This window comes from the organism of the source record quoted next, unplaced genomic scaffold (genome assembly GCF_019419815.1).
Source record: "Pyrus x bretschneideri cultivar Hongxiangsu unplaced genomic scaffold, Pyrus_bretschneideri_v1 Contig34, whole genome shotgun sequence".
In the NCBI taxonomy this organism is placed as follows: Eukaryota; Viridiplantae; Streptophyta; class Magnoliopsida; order Rosales; family Rosaceae; genus Pyrus; species Pyrus x bretschneideri.
This window is the reverse complement of record NW_025999657.1, coordinates 657839-675341: the sequence shown is the minus strand read 5'-3', so window position 1 is coordinate 675341 and position 17503 is coordinate 657839. Positions and strand designations below refer to the sequence as shown.

The 17503-nt window shown below is 34.2% G+C and overlaps 2 protein-coding genes across 6 annotated transcripts; one reads left to right on the top strand and one right to left on the bottom strand.

The window, feature by feature from the left end:
• Positions 1–659: 659 nt before the first annotated feature.
• LOC103960451 lies at positions 660–6563 on the bottom strand. 5 transcript variants are annotated; one of them, XM_048591536.1, is made up of 7 exons: positions 6319–6563; positions 4514–4553; positions 4029–4296; positions 3768–3906; positions 1899–1942; positions 1593–1736; positions 660–1011 (listed from the first exon to the last, which is right to left on the bottom strand). In XM_048591536.1, the coding sequence occupies exons 3-6, from the start codon at positions 4290–4292 to the stop codon at positions 1608–1610; spliced, it is 576 nt and encodes a 191-aa protein (XP_048447493.1). In that variant the 5' UTR covers positions 4293–4296; positions 4514–4553; positions 6319–6563; the 3' UTR covers positions 660–1011; positions 1593–1607. The 5 variants fall into 5 exon arrangements, with proteins under 5 accessions (XP_048447493.1, XP_009371206.2, XP_048447492.1 ...); XM_009372931.3 differs by lacking the exon at positions 4514–4553 and adding an exon at positions 5842–5956 and having other exon boundaries at positions 1899–1984; positions 6319–6560; XM_048591535.1 differs by having other exon boundaries at positions 1899–1984; positions 4514–4567; positions 6319–6560.
• A 5690-nt stretch (positions 6564–12253) lies between these two features.
• On the top strand, positions 12254–16216 carry LOC103960452 (cinnamoyl-CoA reductase-like SNL6). The gene is made up of 4 exons (XM_009372934.3): positions 12254–12479; positions 12580–12734; positions 14853–15050; positions 15611–16216. Exons 1-4 carry the CDS (start codon positions 12365–12367, stop codon positions 16040–16042), a joined length of 900 nt encoding a protein of 299 aa, XP_009371209.2. The 5' UTR covers positions 12254–12364; the 3' UTR covers positions 16043–16216.
• Positions 16217–17503: the final 1287 nt, after the last annotated feature.

Genomic DNA, 17503 nt, shown 5'->3' with positions numbered 1-17503 from the left:
GATAAGATAAAGTATGTACCAAGTAACGATTCCTTTTTATTATGACAGCTTGCTTTGTCGTGATTTTATTATTACTTTAACGTCGTTTAATAATCATTTCGTTTTTATTTTTTAGTTTTCAGATAAAAAAATGGAGGAGTCGTTTTCACTGACATATTTTTCATTTGATGTGTTCTTCTTCATTTCTCCCTTCTAGGCTTCAACCTCTCACCAACTTCTGTCTTACCCTAACAACTAGAAATAAAAGAAATGGTTCAAACCAACAGTTATCGATTGCTCATCGAATTATTGTTATATTAAGTAACTTCAACAAAATTAGAGTTTAGGGTTTAGGGTTTAAGGGGTCGTGTTTGGGCCTATTTTTCACACCATATCAACCCGAAAAAGACAACCTGTTGTCGGGTGTAAAAAATTGTACCTCTAGTGTAAACTTGGTATCAAATTTCTCTAGTTAACATGCAACTGTCAACTCACTGTACATATTGCCAATTAGTACTATAGTTTAGTAGTATTCCTCTTTCTTTGTAAGTGAAATGTCCTACTTTCGATTCTCACCAGTGTCGAATTTGAACCACATTATTGCTAGACCATTGTAAGGCTTAGCCCACTCTCCCACCCCCTTAGTGTATATCGTTTGTTAAACTATGTGTACATAATGATTCAAATAATCTGCAGATGTTAAGTCTCAAGTGTTTCTTGTGGCACAAATTTGCGAAAACATTGAAAAAGGTACAAAGATCTTGATCCCAAACCACCATCCAAAAAACATCCCACTGGGATGTAATGGTAATACAAAAAAAAGGTCCACTATAAGACCTTGATTTAATCTTTCGGTGGTAAACCCACGATCGATCTGTAAAACTAACAACCATACTTATCCGGCTTCATGCAAATCAGGCCGATGGATAACTCTATGAGGACAAGAATGTACCTGACTGTTTGAAGTATACGAGTATATTTAGTAACATAGACATTTCTCCTCTGTTTACGCTTCATCCTCCTCATCGAAACCTAAATTTCAAGATAATAGACTACAATTAAGATCAGAAAGACACAACTTTTGTAAGTGAATGGAACCATCCCTACTACGTAGTCAAAAACAAGCGTGAACAACATTGATTGCAACCTTATATGTCAGCCATCACATATATCAGCATCCATGTTTGCACGATTGTTAAGTTGGCTAGGAGCATGCGTTAGCTGCTAGAATTTTGAAGTTGTTAACGACTTGTGACAGCAGGGAAGTTGACAGATTAAGATAAGCCTCTAATGCAGGGATGCCTAAGCAGGGCCGTTATAAATGAGGTTGGCCAGATGTCAACTAGTTTTCGCGTTGGGAATAACGAATTTCAGTTGTGTGTTAACTACTCCATTCTGCTACAGTTGATAGCCATGCCACCCTTAAATTGGAAGCTTATCCTCAACTGTTATCTACTTAGCTAATAATGCCCTTAGCTTCACAACAATGCTAATATGGAGTGTGAGGCCGATAACGATACTACATGTAAGGTTGCTTTAATTGCTCAGATCTCTTTGTATTTAGGATGTCAAAAAAGTACTATCAATAAAACCGTCAATAAAAGTATACGAACCTCCAAAGACCAAGCCTACTGATTCTTCTTTAGCTTGGATGTGGAAGAAGATGATCTGAGATCTTGACTAGAAGTTCTAATTATGAAAATAAATGTTTCCACGAGCATGCCAATGACCAATCCAAGAATGCCTCCAGCAGCATTCTGAGATGAGAAAAATAAGAGCGCCGTCAACTTATATAGTACTGTAAATAAGAAAAAGAACATGCAGATAAAATAGGAACCAAACAATAATCACATATTACAATGCCCAGAAACCAAAAAATAGTTTAATAAAATAGAAACTACTCTCTCGAAGATACATACCATGACGGGACTGTGGTTAAACAAAGCTCTGAATGCAGCATATCCTACCAAATAGCAGGTAAACATGGTCACCACAACATGTAAACCTGTAGAAGTTTTGACTGTTTTAGCACTGGAGCATCCAAAACATATTTTCAAAGAGAATAAAAATTCTACAGAAAATTTACACAACAAACACAATTAAAAAGGAGAAAAGAAACTAAAAGATTATCAATCATTCGCTAACAAAGGGATAATAAATATATTTTGTTTTTCTAAACATAACAATAGATGCTTTAAATTAGAAAAATAAACCACTCAACTCTATTCGGAAATAAGAGGAATGAATTTTAAACAGAGATTCAAATATGTAGTCAAACTATTTCAATGAATTCTTAACACAAAATGCTTCCCATGAAGCAAATGTTCTAGGCTAGGGAGCCTGTACTGCCTTCCATTCGGTTCCAGTTTCACCTAAACCAGAAAGAAATCTCTAGTTTTGTGAACTAGTTCCAGTTTCACAGTTCACCCAAACTAGAAAGAAATCTCTAGTTTTGTGAACTAATTCGCTTCCAATGTGATTTCATGTACTCTTTACATAAATAATGGTCTACTATCATGTTAATTTAAAATGCAATCCAATACTTTTATGACTTGGTCCGGAAATTATCACAGAATACTCCCCCCCACCCAATGCTCTCCCTATTACCACCAGCCAGTAATTTCCCCATATATATCCTAGATTCAAATTTCTCAATCAGTCACCAATTTCCTTTCAATATCATCTGCTGGGAATGTAATGGCAAGCAGAGAGAGAGTGAAAACAAAACAGCAATATGACAAAAAATAACGGTCATAAAATTTCTGGCATTAATAAACAGGAAAGAAGAAATTAATTCTTTCATCATTCAGGTGCTAACACATTAGAGTAATCCCACATAAACAAACTGCCATAGAACACCAAACTGCCCAGTCAACAAAACCAGCAAGTACTTTGCACACCTGTACAAATAATTAGAACTTTTGTACAGATCACACATGCCCGAATACATCCTCGGACTCACCAAAATTTCATTATTCTTTGAAATTCCATATAAGCATTAGATACCTCAAGAGCTAAGTTTTTGAGCAGATGGAAAATGTATTCATTCAAATGGAAAGCATTCACTAAAACAGAATCTGGTTTCTTTATTGCTCAACATTTCAAGCTTCATCCTTAACATAGTTCTTTCATGCTTACATAGGCATCTAAACTAGTTACTAAGACAGAAAATTTGAACATGTGCTGAATGGAAAAATATATATTCTATATGCATTCCATGTGGATGGTATGATAAAATTCACAAGGTAAAATACTATTATTGGTTGACCTGCTCATGGAAATGGAATCAATATCGTCTCTGATGACCGATGAGCAACATTTACATGCAAAGGAAACCAAAGAAGACACCTGATACGTGACATCCCAGAGTTTATCCATTAAACCTTTTAGAATGGATTCACAGTTTCCATTTGAATTACCATGTTTAAGTCCAACCAATCTGACGTTGTCAAGCATACCAATCCAACCATTCTACCCCCTCTAAATGTCATGACTCTGCACTTTCAGAGAATGAAAAATTGTTTGTAATAAAAAACAACATCCTTGTATTATATCACAGTTTTGTTCGCATTCCCCTCAAATCCATTCACATAAAAATCAATTTCCATCAATGGACCAAAGCAATAACTACAAATTGAACTCTTCCTGATAAGATCATTGAATTAAAGAAACTTACGCCATTATCACAAAACTGAAAAAGTCCAAGCTCAATGCATTTGCCACAGTAATATCATTCAGAAACAAGCAATAAAACATTATGTTAGACATGTATAAACTCTTTATCTTACCAAAGCCGAGTTGATCCTTGTAAGAAGAGAAAGGCTCAGTGGTTTCTTTCTTAGGGGTAATATCCTTCACAAGTTCTGCATATGCATTCCTCTCCAAAACTTCAGCCAGCTTCTTAAGTCTAGCCTTCAACTCCTCACTCTAAACACAACAAGAACAATTACATTTCATTTGGAATCTCTGGAAAATACAGGAAAAAATAACAAAGTTCAATTGCAAACCAAACAAAACACAAAGGGGTGATATAGTGTTTTGCGTTTCACCTTTTCTCTGGGTTTGGGGCTGGTGAGGACGAACTCGCATCCAGAGAAGAGTTGGGCCAACTGCGGTCGGGTCGAGGCATCAGATGCAACCCAAAGAGCTCGGAGAGACTTGTACGGTACATTGGGTTTGGAGGATAGATTGGACCCAATTTGCTGGAGTTCATGAGAGAGGTGTGGGTCTGTGGAAGCTGAGGTGAGGAATGAGAGGATGGGTTCGGTGGTCGATACGACCAGTCCAGGTGGATTCATCGGATCACTGGTCATTTTCCTGTGATTTTATAAAAAGACCATAAGGCTTCAATTTATGACCAACTTTCCAGACAGTATTAATAACAATGGTGGATTCTTTTTCTTTTTACTTAATTAAGAATTGTACTGTAACAACAATAGATTATTCAAATTATCATCAAAGACCCAGCAATTACAAAACACAACTGTCCAAGTGAATAAAAAAAGTAACCAATGAGCAAGAACATGGGAATTACCTCGGGAAGGTGTTATGGAATCGAGCTCAATACTCCAAACCTGCACAAATTCAACTGAAAAGAAAATCAGAAAATGATTTTGACAATCAGAAAACAACATTCAATACCAACATTCTATTAACCGGAATTCGGGAAAAAGAAAACAACATTCGACAATGGGGTCGGCGAGGATTTGATTGAAGCAGAGGGAATGCGACCTCACCGATCCAATTGGTGGTGGAGACTTATCAATCCTGACCTTGGAGGAGGAAGAGGAAGAAAGAGAAGGAAAAGCAGGGCTCTGTAAGTTGCATTTTCAGGTCTTCCTCGTGAAGACAATGGAGATGGAGAAGGTAAAATTTTCAAGTGGTCTTACAAGGTCTGCAATTATTCTCTTCAAACTAAATCTGAAACGTTGGTTTTTATAACTAAAGAATCAAAGGCCAAGATTAGCTTTAACTGGGTCACGTTTACATGTGTATCTGTCCACATGCAAGAGAGACTGTTTGTTTGAAATGCTTGAGAAACATATTTGATGGGAATTGATTCCCTCATTCCTTTGTTATGTCAGTTATTATAAAGGACTTGAACGTGCTTGCACAGCTAGATCCACCTTGTAAGCTCACTTTAAACCATCAATTTACGGACCTAGGGTTAGCCAAGTTGGTTAGAGCAGCATCTCCGTCTACACTAAACTTGAAGTTCTCTGATCTTAATTTAGATGAATTTAATGTTGGATATGTACCATTTGTGAAATAAATAAACAAACACCATCAATTTGTTTTCCTTTTCTTCACTTCAGCAACCATCAAACACCACAAACTCACACAGCCATGATACTTGGTAAATCAACTATAATCTCTCTTTTCATTCGAACCAAGTCTACATATTTCTTTAAAATTTTCAAAGGGAGCAGAACAAAGAACAACTGGTATGATACATAAAAGTAAAATGAAACAAGTTTATAATTTGTATCTTCCAATTGGCTAATCCATGACATACTAAAAGTAAAATCATTTGAATTATAAGGGAGACCCATGCAAGCAAGTATGACAAGTTTTGTGCCTAACTTAAAAGATATCCACAACTCGTAAGCACTAAATCGTCCATACATTAGCATATTTAATGATTGCGATGGATATATTCATAGAAACTAACATAAATAAAACAGACACTAAATTCCCATCAACACATGAGAATTGAGAAATTATGATTAGTACTTGATCAGTTAAAACTACTTGAATTGAAAATAATAACAAGAGAATGAAAGCTAAGCTTTGTAAACATGTAATTGTAGCTCTTGTTATTTACAGTTACGAGCCGAATACATGAGAACAAAAAGTTCATACCCATCCGCGAATCTACATGTGAATTTTTAGCAAAAAAATTCCAACTCCCCATTCCCTACTATGGCTGGGTAGAGAGCCCAATAAAACCAAGACCATTTACCAACCCCTTGATTTTCTGGTAACAAAAAGCACAATACAAGAGCATTAACTTTATCAAGATTCCAAATACTTCAACGTATGAGAAATAGCTCAGTTAATGGTCTCTCAAGATCGCCACTGAGTTTGTTTAGATTCAAATAACGTTCAAAAATGGCCAAGGCAGATACATGGTTACTACTAGACCCATTTGACATATAGGAGGAGGAGGCAAACCTCAAGGATGGCCACCATTGAAACAATCTCACCAAAAACCAAAAAAACGAATTCAGGCGACCAATCAAAACCACACCTTGGAAACTCCAAAAGATGATAAATTTCTCAAATTAGATCGGAATTCAGCACCCAAATAACCAAATTAACGAATAATCAATTGGGTACCTGGAAGATGAGAAGATGGACAATATCCAGATGGTAAAACCCAAAATCCAACCGAAAAATAGAACCTTTGTGTGCCAGTTAGACGCGCCTTCAGCCCGCTGTCTCTACTTGCGATTCGGCGATCGAGCATAAGATCAAGGAGAGTTGGAGACGGCGATGATGGCAATGAGTAAAGGGAAGGAGATGATGAAGGGGAATGAGACGATGAAGCACACATCAAAATCATTAATTATAAACTGTTTAACTAATAAATATATAACATTGCAATAAATTTGTAGGTTTATCTATGACATTGTAATGTTTTAGCGGGCCATGTTATATCTAATTTAATGGGCCACATTTTGTCTTATTTGGTCTACCAAATAGGCTCTAGAAAACACTAATTAATAAGCATTTGTAAATGAATCCTTGAATTGAATCATCTTCAAATGAAATGAAAAATTATAAGAGTCAAATTATAATTGATGGTTAATGTGGTAATCTGAAGTTTTACGTCAAATTTTGTATTTCTTCAATCGAATTGTCAAATATTATTATTATATTTAAATAAAGCTTGAAATAGTTATAATTATTAAAACAATGTTGAAACAAATTTTTTATTGGTCGATATGTTAGTGGAATAAGGAACCCATCATTAAAATGAATTAAAAATAAATTTGACATTGAAGTCAAATTTGACTTCAAACCACAAAGCCTTCAAATTCTGTAAGCAAATAACACTTTGATTGGAGAGACTTCTGATGTCAAATATGCACAATAACATTCCATCTAGGATTTTGACATCTCCTTTGAAGATGCTCTTACAAAGAGTCATTTGCAAAATTGATTTACGTGAGTTGTATATGCCTTTATAGGATTCATGTGGTACATTCCTATTATGTCTTATCTATACCTTTGTAATATATTCCTAACTAACTTGGTCATCAATTAACGATCAAATAAACTGATTAACTAATAGATATATGACATTGCAATAAATTTGTGAGTTTGTCTATGACATTGTAATGTTTTAATAGGCCACGTTATGGCCAATTTAATGGTCCACCAAACAGGCTTTAGAAAACACTATTAAGAAGTATTTGTAAATGACTTGTTATATGTAATTAGTTGTAAATCTTATTCACATGAATCTTGTATATGCATCTATAAGACTCATGTGGTACATTCCTAATACGTCCTATCTAAACTTTTGTAGTATATTCCTAAGTAACTTGGTCTCAATCCATTGGGATTTGAAAGTTCCTAGAAAGGGTTTAACATTGTTTGTACCACACTTTACCAATCCCAAAACTAAAGAGCATCCGTCAACTTTATACTTTCAGAGCCCATTGAAAGGATTCGTGTTGAGGCACTCCTGCTAAAGGACAAGAGTTTCTCTCCAACCACGAGACCAATCACAATGTGACACGTGTCAACATCAAAATAAAACTCTTAGAGTTCCACATTGACCACGGACGAAAGCATGCAACTCTCCTCAACTATATGTAAACTCTACATTACTAATGAGAACTCCTCTACCCTCGTGGATGTAGTCCAACTTAGAGTGAACCATATATAGTTTGTATTTGTTTCACTATCTCTATCTCTTACATATTACCCTCACTAAGTGATCAGAGCAACTTTGCAAAGGTCATAACTTGACACTTTACGTTATTTTAAAGTTAACCCATTTTGTGCATCAACAAACATGTTTTAAGATACTTGAGAGTACAATACTTGAACATGTGAGTATTGTTTTCCACGTGGCATATTTTAAATATCTACATCAGCATTTCATTCTTGCGAAATCATTAATTAACGGTCAAATAAACTGATTAACTAATAAATATATAACATTGCAATAAATTTGTAGGTTTATCCATGACATTGTAATGTTTTAACGGGCCACGTTATGTCCAATTTAATGGGCCACATTATGTCTTATTTGGTCTACCAAATAGGCTCTAGAAAACACTAATTAAGAAGTATTTGTAAATGAATCCTTAGATCATTTCTAAATGAAATGTAAAATTATAAGAGTCAAATTATAATTGATGGTTAATGTGGCAATCTGAAGTTTTACGTCAAATTTTGTATTTCTCCAACCGAATTGTCAAATATTATTAGATTATTTAAATAGAGCTTGAAATGGTTATAATTACTAAAACAATGTTGAAACAAATTTTGTATTGGTTGATATGTTAGTGGAACAAGGAACCCACCATTAAAATGAATTAAAAATCAATTTGACATTGAAGTCAAATTTGACTCCAAACCACAAAGCCTTCAAATTCAGTAAGCAAATAACATTTCGATTGGAGAGACTTTTGATGTCAAATATGCACAATGGCATTCCACCTAGGATTTTGACATTTCCTTTGAAGATACTCTTACAAAGAGTCATTTGCAAATATGATTTACGTGAGTCTTGTATATGCCTCTTTAGGACTCATGTGGTACATTCCTATTACGCCTTATCTAAACCTTTGTAATATATTCCTAACTAACTTGGTCATCTATTAACGATCAAATAAACTGATTAACCAATAGATATATGACATTGCAATAAATTTGTGAGTTTGTCTATGACATTGTAATGTTTTAATAGGCCACGTTATGGCCAATTTAATGGTCCACCAAACAAGCTTTAGAAAACACTATTAAGAAGTATTTGTAAATGACTCCTTACATGTAATTAGTTGTAAATCTTATTCACATGAATCTTGTATATGCATCTATAGGACTCATGTGGTACATTCCTAATACGTCCTATCTAAACCTTTGTAGTATATTCCTAACTAACTTGGTCTCAATCCATTGTGATTTGAAAGTTCCTAGAAAGGGTTTAACATTGTTTGTACCACACTTTACCAATCCCGAAACTAACGAGCATCAGTCAACTTTATACCTTCAGAGCCCATTGAAAGGATTCGTGTTGAGGCACTCCTGCTAAAGGATAAGAGTTTCTCTCCAACCAGGAGGCCAATCACAATGTGACATGTGTCAACATCAAAATAAAACTCTTAGAGTCCCACATAGACCACGGACGAAAGCATGCAACTCTCCTCAACTATAAAAGGACACCATTCTTCTACAATTATTCCCTAACGCCATTATTGTAGTACCCATTATTAGAACCTACTAATAATGATTATGCTTAGACCATTTTACTACGTAAATTCTACATTACTAATGAGAACTCCTCCACCCTCGTGGATGTAGTCCAACTTAGAGTGAACCATGTATAGTTTGTATTTGTTTCGCTATCTCTATCTCTTTCATATTACCCTTGCTAAGTGACCATAGCAACCTTGCAAAGGTCATAACTTGACACTTTATGTTATTTTAAAGTTAACTCGTTTTGTGCATCAACAAACATGTTTTAAGATACTTGAGAATACAATACTTGAATAGGTGAGTATTGTATTCTTGAGACTATCAATGCACATACCACTATCAAGGCGCATGCCATCACTAACAAAGAAGTCATGTACTTTTTCCAAATGGTAATGATAGAAAGCAATCATTCATATGCACCATGATGAGGGTTGGATCCTCATCAATTTCCCTTCCCATAACAACTAGAATTTAATCCACTAATGCTAACGCTCTATTTAAAAAATTCATATCCTTTTTGATAAATTTAAGAAAATAATATTGTTTGCTTTTGGTTTTAAATTATTGTATTTTATTTTTAATGTTTCTATACAATGATATGTCTGGTCTAAAGAATAAGAGAATAAATTGGTATCGAACTCATCATCTACGATATTCAACCTTATAACCTCTCACTTACAAGAGAAATACCACTAGATCGTAGTACAAAGCAACTAATGTATTGTTTATTAAACAACGAGTTTTGATAAGGAATTTAAAATGAGAAGATGTCATTTTAGTATTATTTTTCAAGGAAAGAGGCCATTTCCCAAACGTCTCTGTCTTGAAAATATTGTTCAAGGGTTATTATTATGTTAATTGAGTACCATTGCCTCATAAAATTCAATGCTTGAAAGGGTTTTTAATTTTTTTTTTATTACAATCGATATTCTACACTAAATTATAGCAAGGTAGATGAAAAGTTTGGACACAAAACATATTGAGTTAAAGAAAAAGACTCTAACTATGGCAATCACCGATTGCAATACTCCAAAAAATTATATGCTTCAATGCACGTGGCTTGCGAATCAACTCCGTTCCTTTTAAAACGTTGATTTAATTTTAAACATATCTCAGTCCATCTCTATCTAGAAATATGTACGAAGTTTCAACACAGAGAAATATTTTAGGGTAGAATGCAATCACTCAATTTTCTTGGTCCATCCGTGACCAAAATTCAAACTTATCTTTCATCCATTCGGACACAACGCAGACAATGGCCACCGATCCAGCTTTTCCGCATCGAAAAGTAAATGGTCGCGTAAAGTGTCAGACCAGACCTGATCTATTTGTTGACCCAAATTTTGACTAACGGATTTTGGTCTATTGTGCACTGCACCTAAACTCCCAAACGGCAGTGTAATTTTCTATTGATCTATTTTTTAAATTTATAAATAACAATATTTACTTTAAAGGAATAAAGATTTGAGGCAGATACTCAATGCATCAGCCACTAAGTATGCAACTCAACATAAACATGTCATCGTTTTCTATATGAGTTGAATATGAGATATTTTATTTGTGTAATTGTAACACAATGATATATTTTATTAGATTAGATATTTGATTAGTCATCGACGAGGTTCCACTGACGCCGTCATGTCATGACTTAAACTTTTTTTTACCATTGTAATAAAATGACACTTGCTTGAACGGATGAGTTGGAAGTGATTTAAAAATAAATATATAAATAAACAACTACAATTGTTGTATCACGTAGGTAGGGAAGGAGGAAGTAGGTATGTGAATGTATAACTACATGTGTGAAGTTTAATGGAGACACATGTTCCCACCAAACCCCATATAATAGCAACTACCTCCCAACTAGAGTTAATCCCCTCTCCCCTCCTCTCCACGTTCTTTGAATGCTAGCCACCCGTCCATCTATGCCTTCCCTTCCCTACTTCTCACGCAAACCAATTTTAATTTTCAATCGTCAGATTAATGACCAAATACTAATATGTGTATTTAGAAGATAAGAATAAGTGTGTGAATATCACTTTCTTATAATTATTTGTAACCACCAAGAGTGGGTAAACAATCCCAATGTCAAGGCATCCTAAGCATTATCAGAACGAGATTGAAAATAAAAGAGTATTATTAAAATTTAAAGTAGTTAATAAAATTTCGTAGAATTTGAGTGTAATCAACCAATATTTTTGAAATTTGGTTTAAAAAAAAAAAAAAAAACCAATATTTTTAAAATTTTAGGTGAATTCCTTCAAAATTTTAGGTATAAGCCTGATTTTTAAAAGCCTAAAGTACACTAGAAAATTCCACCAAATTCATCAAAATGCATAACTTTTTAAAATATTTTAAAAACAATAATTGAATATATATATATATATGGTGTTTTATGAAAGAATAATGTTAGGGAGATTAAAATTCTTAACTCTTTTTTTTCTTTAACAAACGATATTATTTATATTAAGGGATCATGAGTGAGCTAAGCCTCATAATGGGCTAGCATAATGTGGTTCAAATTCGTTTTTTACCATAATCGAACCCAAAAACTCCTACTTACAATTCAAAATAAATATCATTAGATCGTAGTACTAAGCGGCGCTAAAATCTTTATCTAATTAAGTACACCCCTAAATTTAAAACTCTGATACCGTATTAATCAAACTGCTAAATTGTAAAAACGTAAACTGTCAAGCAAATAAATTAGCAATAATCGCGATCTCTGGAACGTCAACAAGAGCGTGACGAGCGCAATACATACTTTCTACAATTGTTGCTGGCTCTGTGGCGCTTGGTAAGTAACGTGCGGGACTACTTGTCGTGCCTATATATATAAACTTGATTCCTCTCCATCTACCCGGAACCTGCAACCTCCCTAATATTGCCCGCTCGGACCTTCAAACCCCAAAAGCCTCTTTCTCTCCCTCTCTCATACAGAGAGACACAAATGGCACCAGCAGCAGCAGTATGCGTAATGGATGCATCAGGTCACGTAGGCGCCAGCCTCACAGAGCGCCTGCTGCAAAAGGGTTACACGGTCCATGCTGCCCGTCAGAGGCATGGTGGGTTTTTAAATTTAGCTTAATGAAGCTTTTTACTTTTGTTTAGTTCTGGATTATTATCGTTAATTAACATTGTTCTTGGGGTGTGTTGATTAATTAGGGGAAGCGTGGTTGGGTGGGATTTGTTGTGACAAAACGAGGCTCAAAGTTTTCGATCTGGATCCGTTCGACTACCAGAGCATGCTCGACGCTCTCAAGGGCTGTTCCGGCTTGTTTTATTCATTTGAGCCTCCACAAGATCAGCCTGACTGCGATGTATGTACCTTCTTTCTCCCCAATTGACTCACTTGATAATCTTTTTGTTTTCGTTTTTTTAAGCTGAAAACTGAAAATAGTTACGGAATGCTTTCAGGTTTTTTTCTTCAATAGAACTAAAAGATGAAATGTTTAGTAAACGAACCCTTTTGTTAATCAACTGCACTAGAAATTCTGTGTTTAATTTGCTGATCTTCTCTGTGGGAAATTTTATTTGAACCGTTGAATCTCTTTCTGCATCCAGCTTGCTCTTTACACTCATATTGTTTTTAATTAAACTTTCAATATCTCTTTAAATTTATTGCCTAAATTATCCTCACAAACCCAATTCAAGGATGTAAATTTATCTTTACACTCATTTAAAAAATAAAAAACCAAAATCAAATGAAAAGAGCTGGGAAACATGCGAAAACAATGATGCAAAGATTGTAGCTGTTGGTGGTTTGGCTAATTATTAGAATTTAGATTGCAAAGCAAAGACTAATATTATCAGTAGGATATTCTACAAACGCATACATGAGGAACTTAGCTAATTAATGTTGTCTATTATCTAACTGTAACTCTCGAATTAAGTAGTAGCAGATTGATATGTAATCCAATAACAAAAGCAGGATGTTATGGTTATATGTAAATCAAGAAGTGGAAGACTTCGGTAAATGGTGTCCAAAAAGAATAACAAATACTTGGTAAACTTATACAGCTAATAGTCTATAAATCAATAATTCAACTCTTGCATAAATAAATTTATATTTTAGTTAATGGATTGAAAATTTCAAAATCACCCTCCATCTGTCAAAAAGAGCTTATTTTTTCTTTATGAAAGCATCTTAAGGTTTTTGCCAGAACAAAACGCACGTTAAAAGTTACGTAATGGTTAGAGTTTAGTTACTGATTGTGGGTTTATTAATCGGAAAACTAATGAAAATGACTTGAAAACTTTGAGTTTTAATGATAAGGACAAAATAAAGGGTTGAAAATGGTTTGAAAATGGCTTGAAAACTAATGTAAATTCTATGAGTCTTTCCTATCTTCAAAAAAATAAACTAACATAACAAAATCACTAACTAATCTCTTTTAAAATAAAGTTATTATACACTCGACATTTTAAGATGATCGCGTAATTGGCTAATGAAGTTGTCACTTCGTCCAAAAAAATAATGATTACAGAATTAGTGTATGGAAATGATTGGAGGTGCTCTCTTGTGGCAAGAATAGAAGTTTGAAAGTGATATATAATTATATATCATTTGCTTTTTCTAGATTTTGTATAGATTTTGTATTATCATGTGACCAAGAAACCAAATGAAAAGGAGCATATTTGGTGAATAAGAAATAAAGAGGAACTTTAGTCAAAAGTCGGACATTATAACAGATGCAGTTAACCTTTCTCTGATCCGATAAGGGATCCAATTTTCATGCAATCTCCTGGGTTTGGCCCTTATTTTTCTTTTAAATAGTAAACTGATTATTAATGATCAAATACGAGTTGGTACATTAATATCAGCAACTAGACTATTAGAAAGCTAAGTCGATACATTACCATCATCAGCTAGATTATAAAGGAGAATGCTAAGTAGATTTTCTTCAAAGTGAGACTCTCTATGTACTTTCTGACACTTCATTTTTTTCGCATAATATTTTACAATGTTAATAAGAAAATTTAAATTTAAATTATGAAGTAGCAGAAAAAGTATAAGCTAAGTCGGCTCCCAACTACCTAGGGAAACACTTCCTTCTCTTCAAACACCATACACTGTATCTATATATCTATTTTTTAGTTTTTTTTATTTTTTATTAAAATATCAACATTACCAGGAGGCGGAGGGAAATAGACGGTATGTTTTTTAATAATTAGATCAACGTAACACAATCAATCAGCCTCTTAATTATTATTTCTTGAGAACTAGTCAAAAGTCGGACATCATACGTTGATTGTTTTCTCAGGTTTTGAATGTTTTATAAGAAACCTTTTCAATATACTGGGTTGGATTCAATCAATTGTGGAAATAAAAAATTCTAACAGTAATAAAAATCAAATATAACGGAAATATTTGTAGCACTCATGTTACGTACCATTAAATTTACAACGGTTTTTATGTATATGTATGTTGCGTGCAGGAATACATAGCGGAAGTAGAGGTTCGGGCAGCGCACAACGTACTAGAAGCATGTGCAAGAACTGAAACAATAGACAAAATTGTGTTTACATCTTCCGCTGCTGCCGTCTTTTGGCGAAATGATCGCAAATCGACGGCTCTCGATTTGGATTTGGATGAACGGCACTGGAGTGATGTCAATTTCTGTCGTAGTTTCAAGGTAAATATTATATCTTTACAATTTTTTCAACTCATCAGTTAGTCCATTCCAACAAAAGAAAACAAAGAGTCGTTTAGTCAAATGCGTGTGTGTTGTAAAATGATTATACGTATGGTACGGGTTGGTGGCCCGATGCGCAGCCACATCTTGGGAAACTGGGAGTTCTGCCGCCACTTGCATGGACCATTTCTAAGTTCTAACTCTTGATGAGATGTGTCGCCACACGCATTATTTGGAGATGAGGATTCCAGTATGCAGGAAAAATGGATCATTACGCTAAATATCATATAATACAATTGGTTGAATTTTTTTTCAATTTTCAACCAATTGTAGTATTATACTTTCAAAACGTATTCCAACACATTAAAAAATTTATCGTCGTTTTCAACGGTCATAAATGACTCATGCATGTAGATGTCGACGCGATGCGGTTCGTGAGCCCAGTGTTGATCAGTAGTTTGAGTGTTGTGAGTCGGTAGGAATGTGATCCGATCCCACTTTCAACCTGAACCAACAAATTACTAAACTTCACTTATCCATATGTATTTGTTGTTGGACAGTTGTGGCATGCATTATCAAAAACCCTAGCAGAGAAGACAGCGTGGGCCCTTGCAATGGACAGGAGCTTGAATATGGTGTCTATGAATGTAGGGTTGCTGATGGCTCCGGATTTGTCCATCACCAACCCGTATTTGAAAGGAGCGGCTGAGATGTACGAAGATGGCGTGCTCGTGACCGTCGATACTGATTTCTTAGTCGATGCACACATCTGCGTTTTTGAAGATGTCTCGTCCTACGGTCGATATCTGTGCTTCAACAACATCATCAATCGGGCTGAAGATGCTCTAGAGCTTGCTCGGAAGTTGACTCCTTCTGCCCCTTCAAATCCACAAGGCCAGGACCAAGATATGAGTATCCCTCAACAGAGGATAAGCAACAAGAAATTAAATAAATTGATGGTGGAATTTAAGAGCAAATCTCAAGAGTGTTGAAGGGCGATTTGCTTATATTATATATATATGTGTGTGTGTGACATGTTGGTCACTTAATTAAAGGCATATATTATTAAGAAAGCATGTTTTTGTAAGTGCTATATTTATTTGTGTGCTTAATAATATCGTTTGTTAAAAAAAAAATATATATATATATATATCTTATTTCTTTTACTTTTTTTAAAACTGGAAATTTTCGTGTTGTTTGTTTCAGAAGTCAAAAGAATAAATTCGAGCATTAATTAACCTCCGAACTATGACCAAATTGTAGCTTTGATTTTTTAATTAAAAACCGATTAAAATTGATATACAAAAATTCTTGCAAAGTTAGCATGAAGGACTAATGTTCCACATTTTGTTAAACATGTATAAAGCTACAATGCAATCATAGTTTAAGAACTAATGCTTCAATTTTCCAAAAAATAAAAAAAAATCAAAGTTTTTGTAAGTTGTAATGAGGGCTACGTAGTTCCGGTCTCATTCATCTCCATTATATTTCTCCATGATTCAAAGTTCTAAATTCTTTTTTTAACTAATTAATTAGTTTAGCACCCTTGACAAATGTTAAATGTATGACATGTTTACTAACATGTAATGAACATTGAAATTATTTCATTTTTTACTAAATTGATATTAAATGTACAACAAGAGATCTCTAACCTTCAACCATAGAACGAGAATACTCTATGATATGATTTAAGAAGCTCAGGCCATAGCACGTGGATGTTATTTAGGAAGTACGTTCCAAATCACACTCACAACAATAAAGATGAGTGAATCACATGGGATAATAGACATGAATAAAATGAAAAGAAAAACAATGTGATCAAGAGTATTGAATTAGAAAAATTATCATGTTGCATTGTAATTCCAATTGAATAAGTTTTCCACTGCTTTTGGTTACCTTAGGTCCCATATTGTTAGACGCCAATCACGGGGTTTTGGAAGCCCTAAAGATTAGTAAACACTAATTATCAATAAAAGGAGAATTAAAAGAAGTTTTAATTCAAAATGAATTAGTAAGAGTTCTAATCATCCACTTTCTCGCTGGTTAGATCTAATGAATCGTACGCTGAGTAAGGTAGAGATTGAAGAAACTTAACTGAGATGGTTAACTATAGTTTAAATAATTTAATTGTTTAAGGTTGAGATAATTAATAATTTAATTATTTAAACGAATGAGTTCGAATTATATTTCAAGGAAGATTTGGGCTTCATTAAGCTCAGTAAACCAAAGTGTATGACAACATGAACCCAAAAGGCCTAAAAACCCAATAACTATGGGGAGGCTGACCATATAGAAATAATTCTAGTGTTTATTCTTTAAATCACTAAAATAGAAGAGAGTTATATAAGGGGAGTCATAACACTAGCCTTCTTTAAGGCTTTGTTAAGAGTACAGGAAAAACATCACTCTCATTTTCAAATGACATACGACCGACCATCAAGAGGAAGTTCACT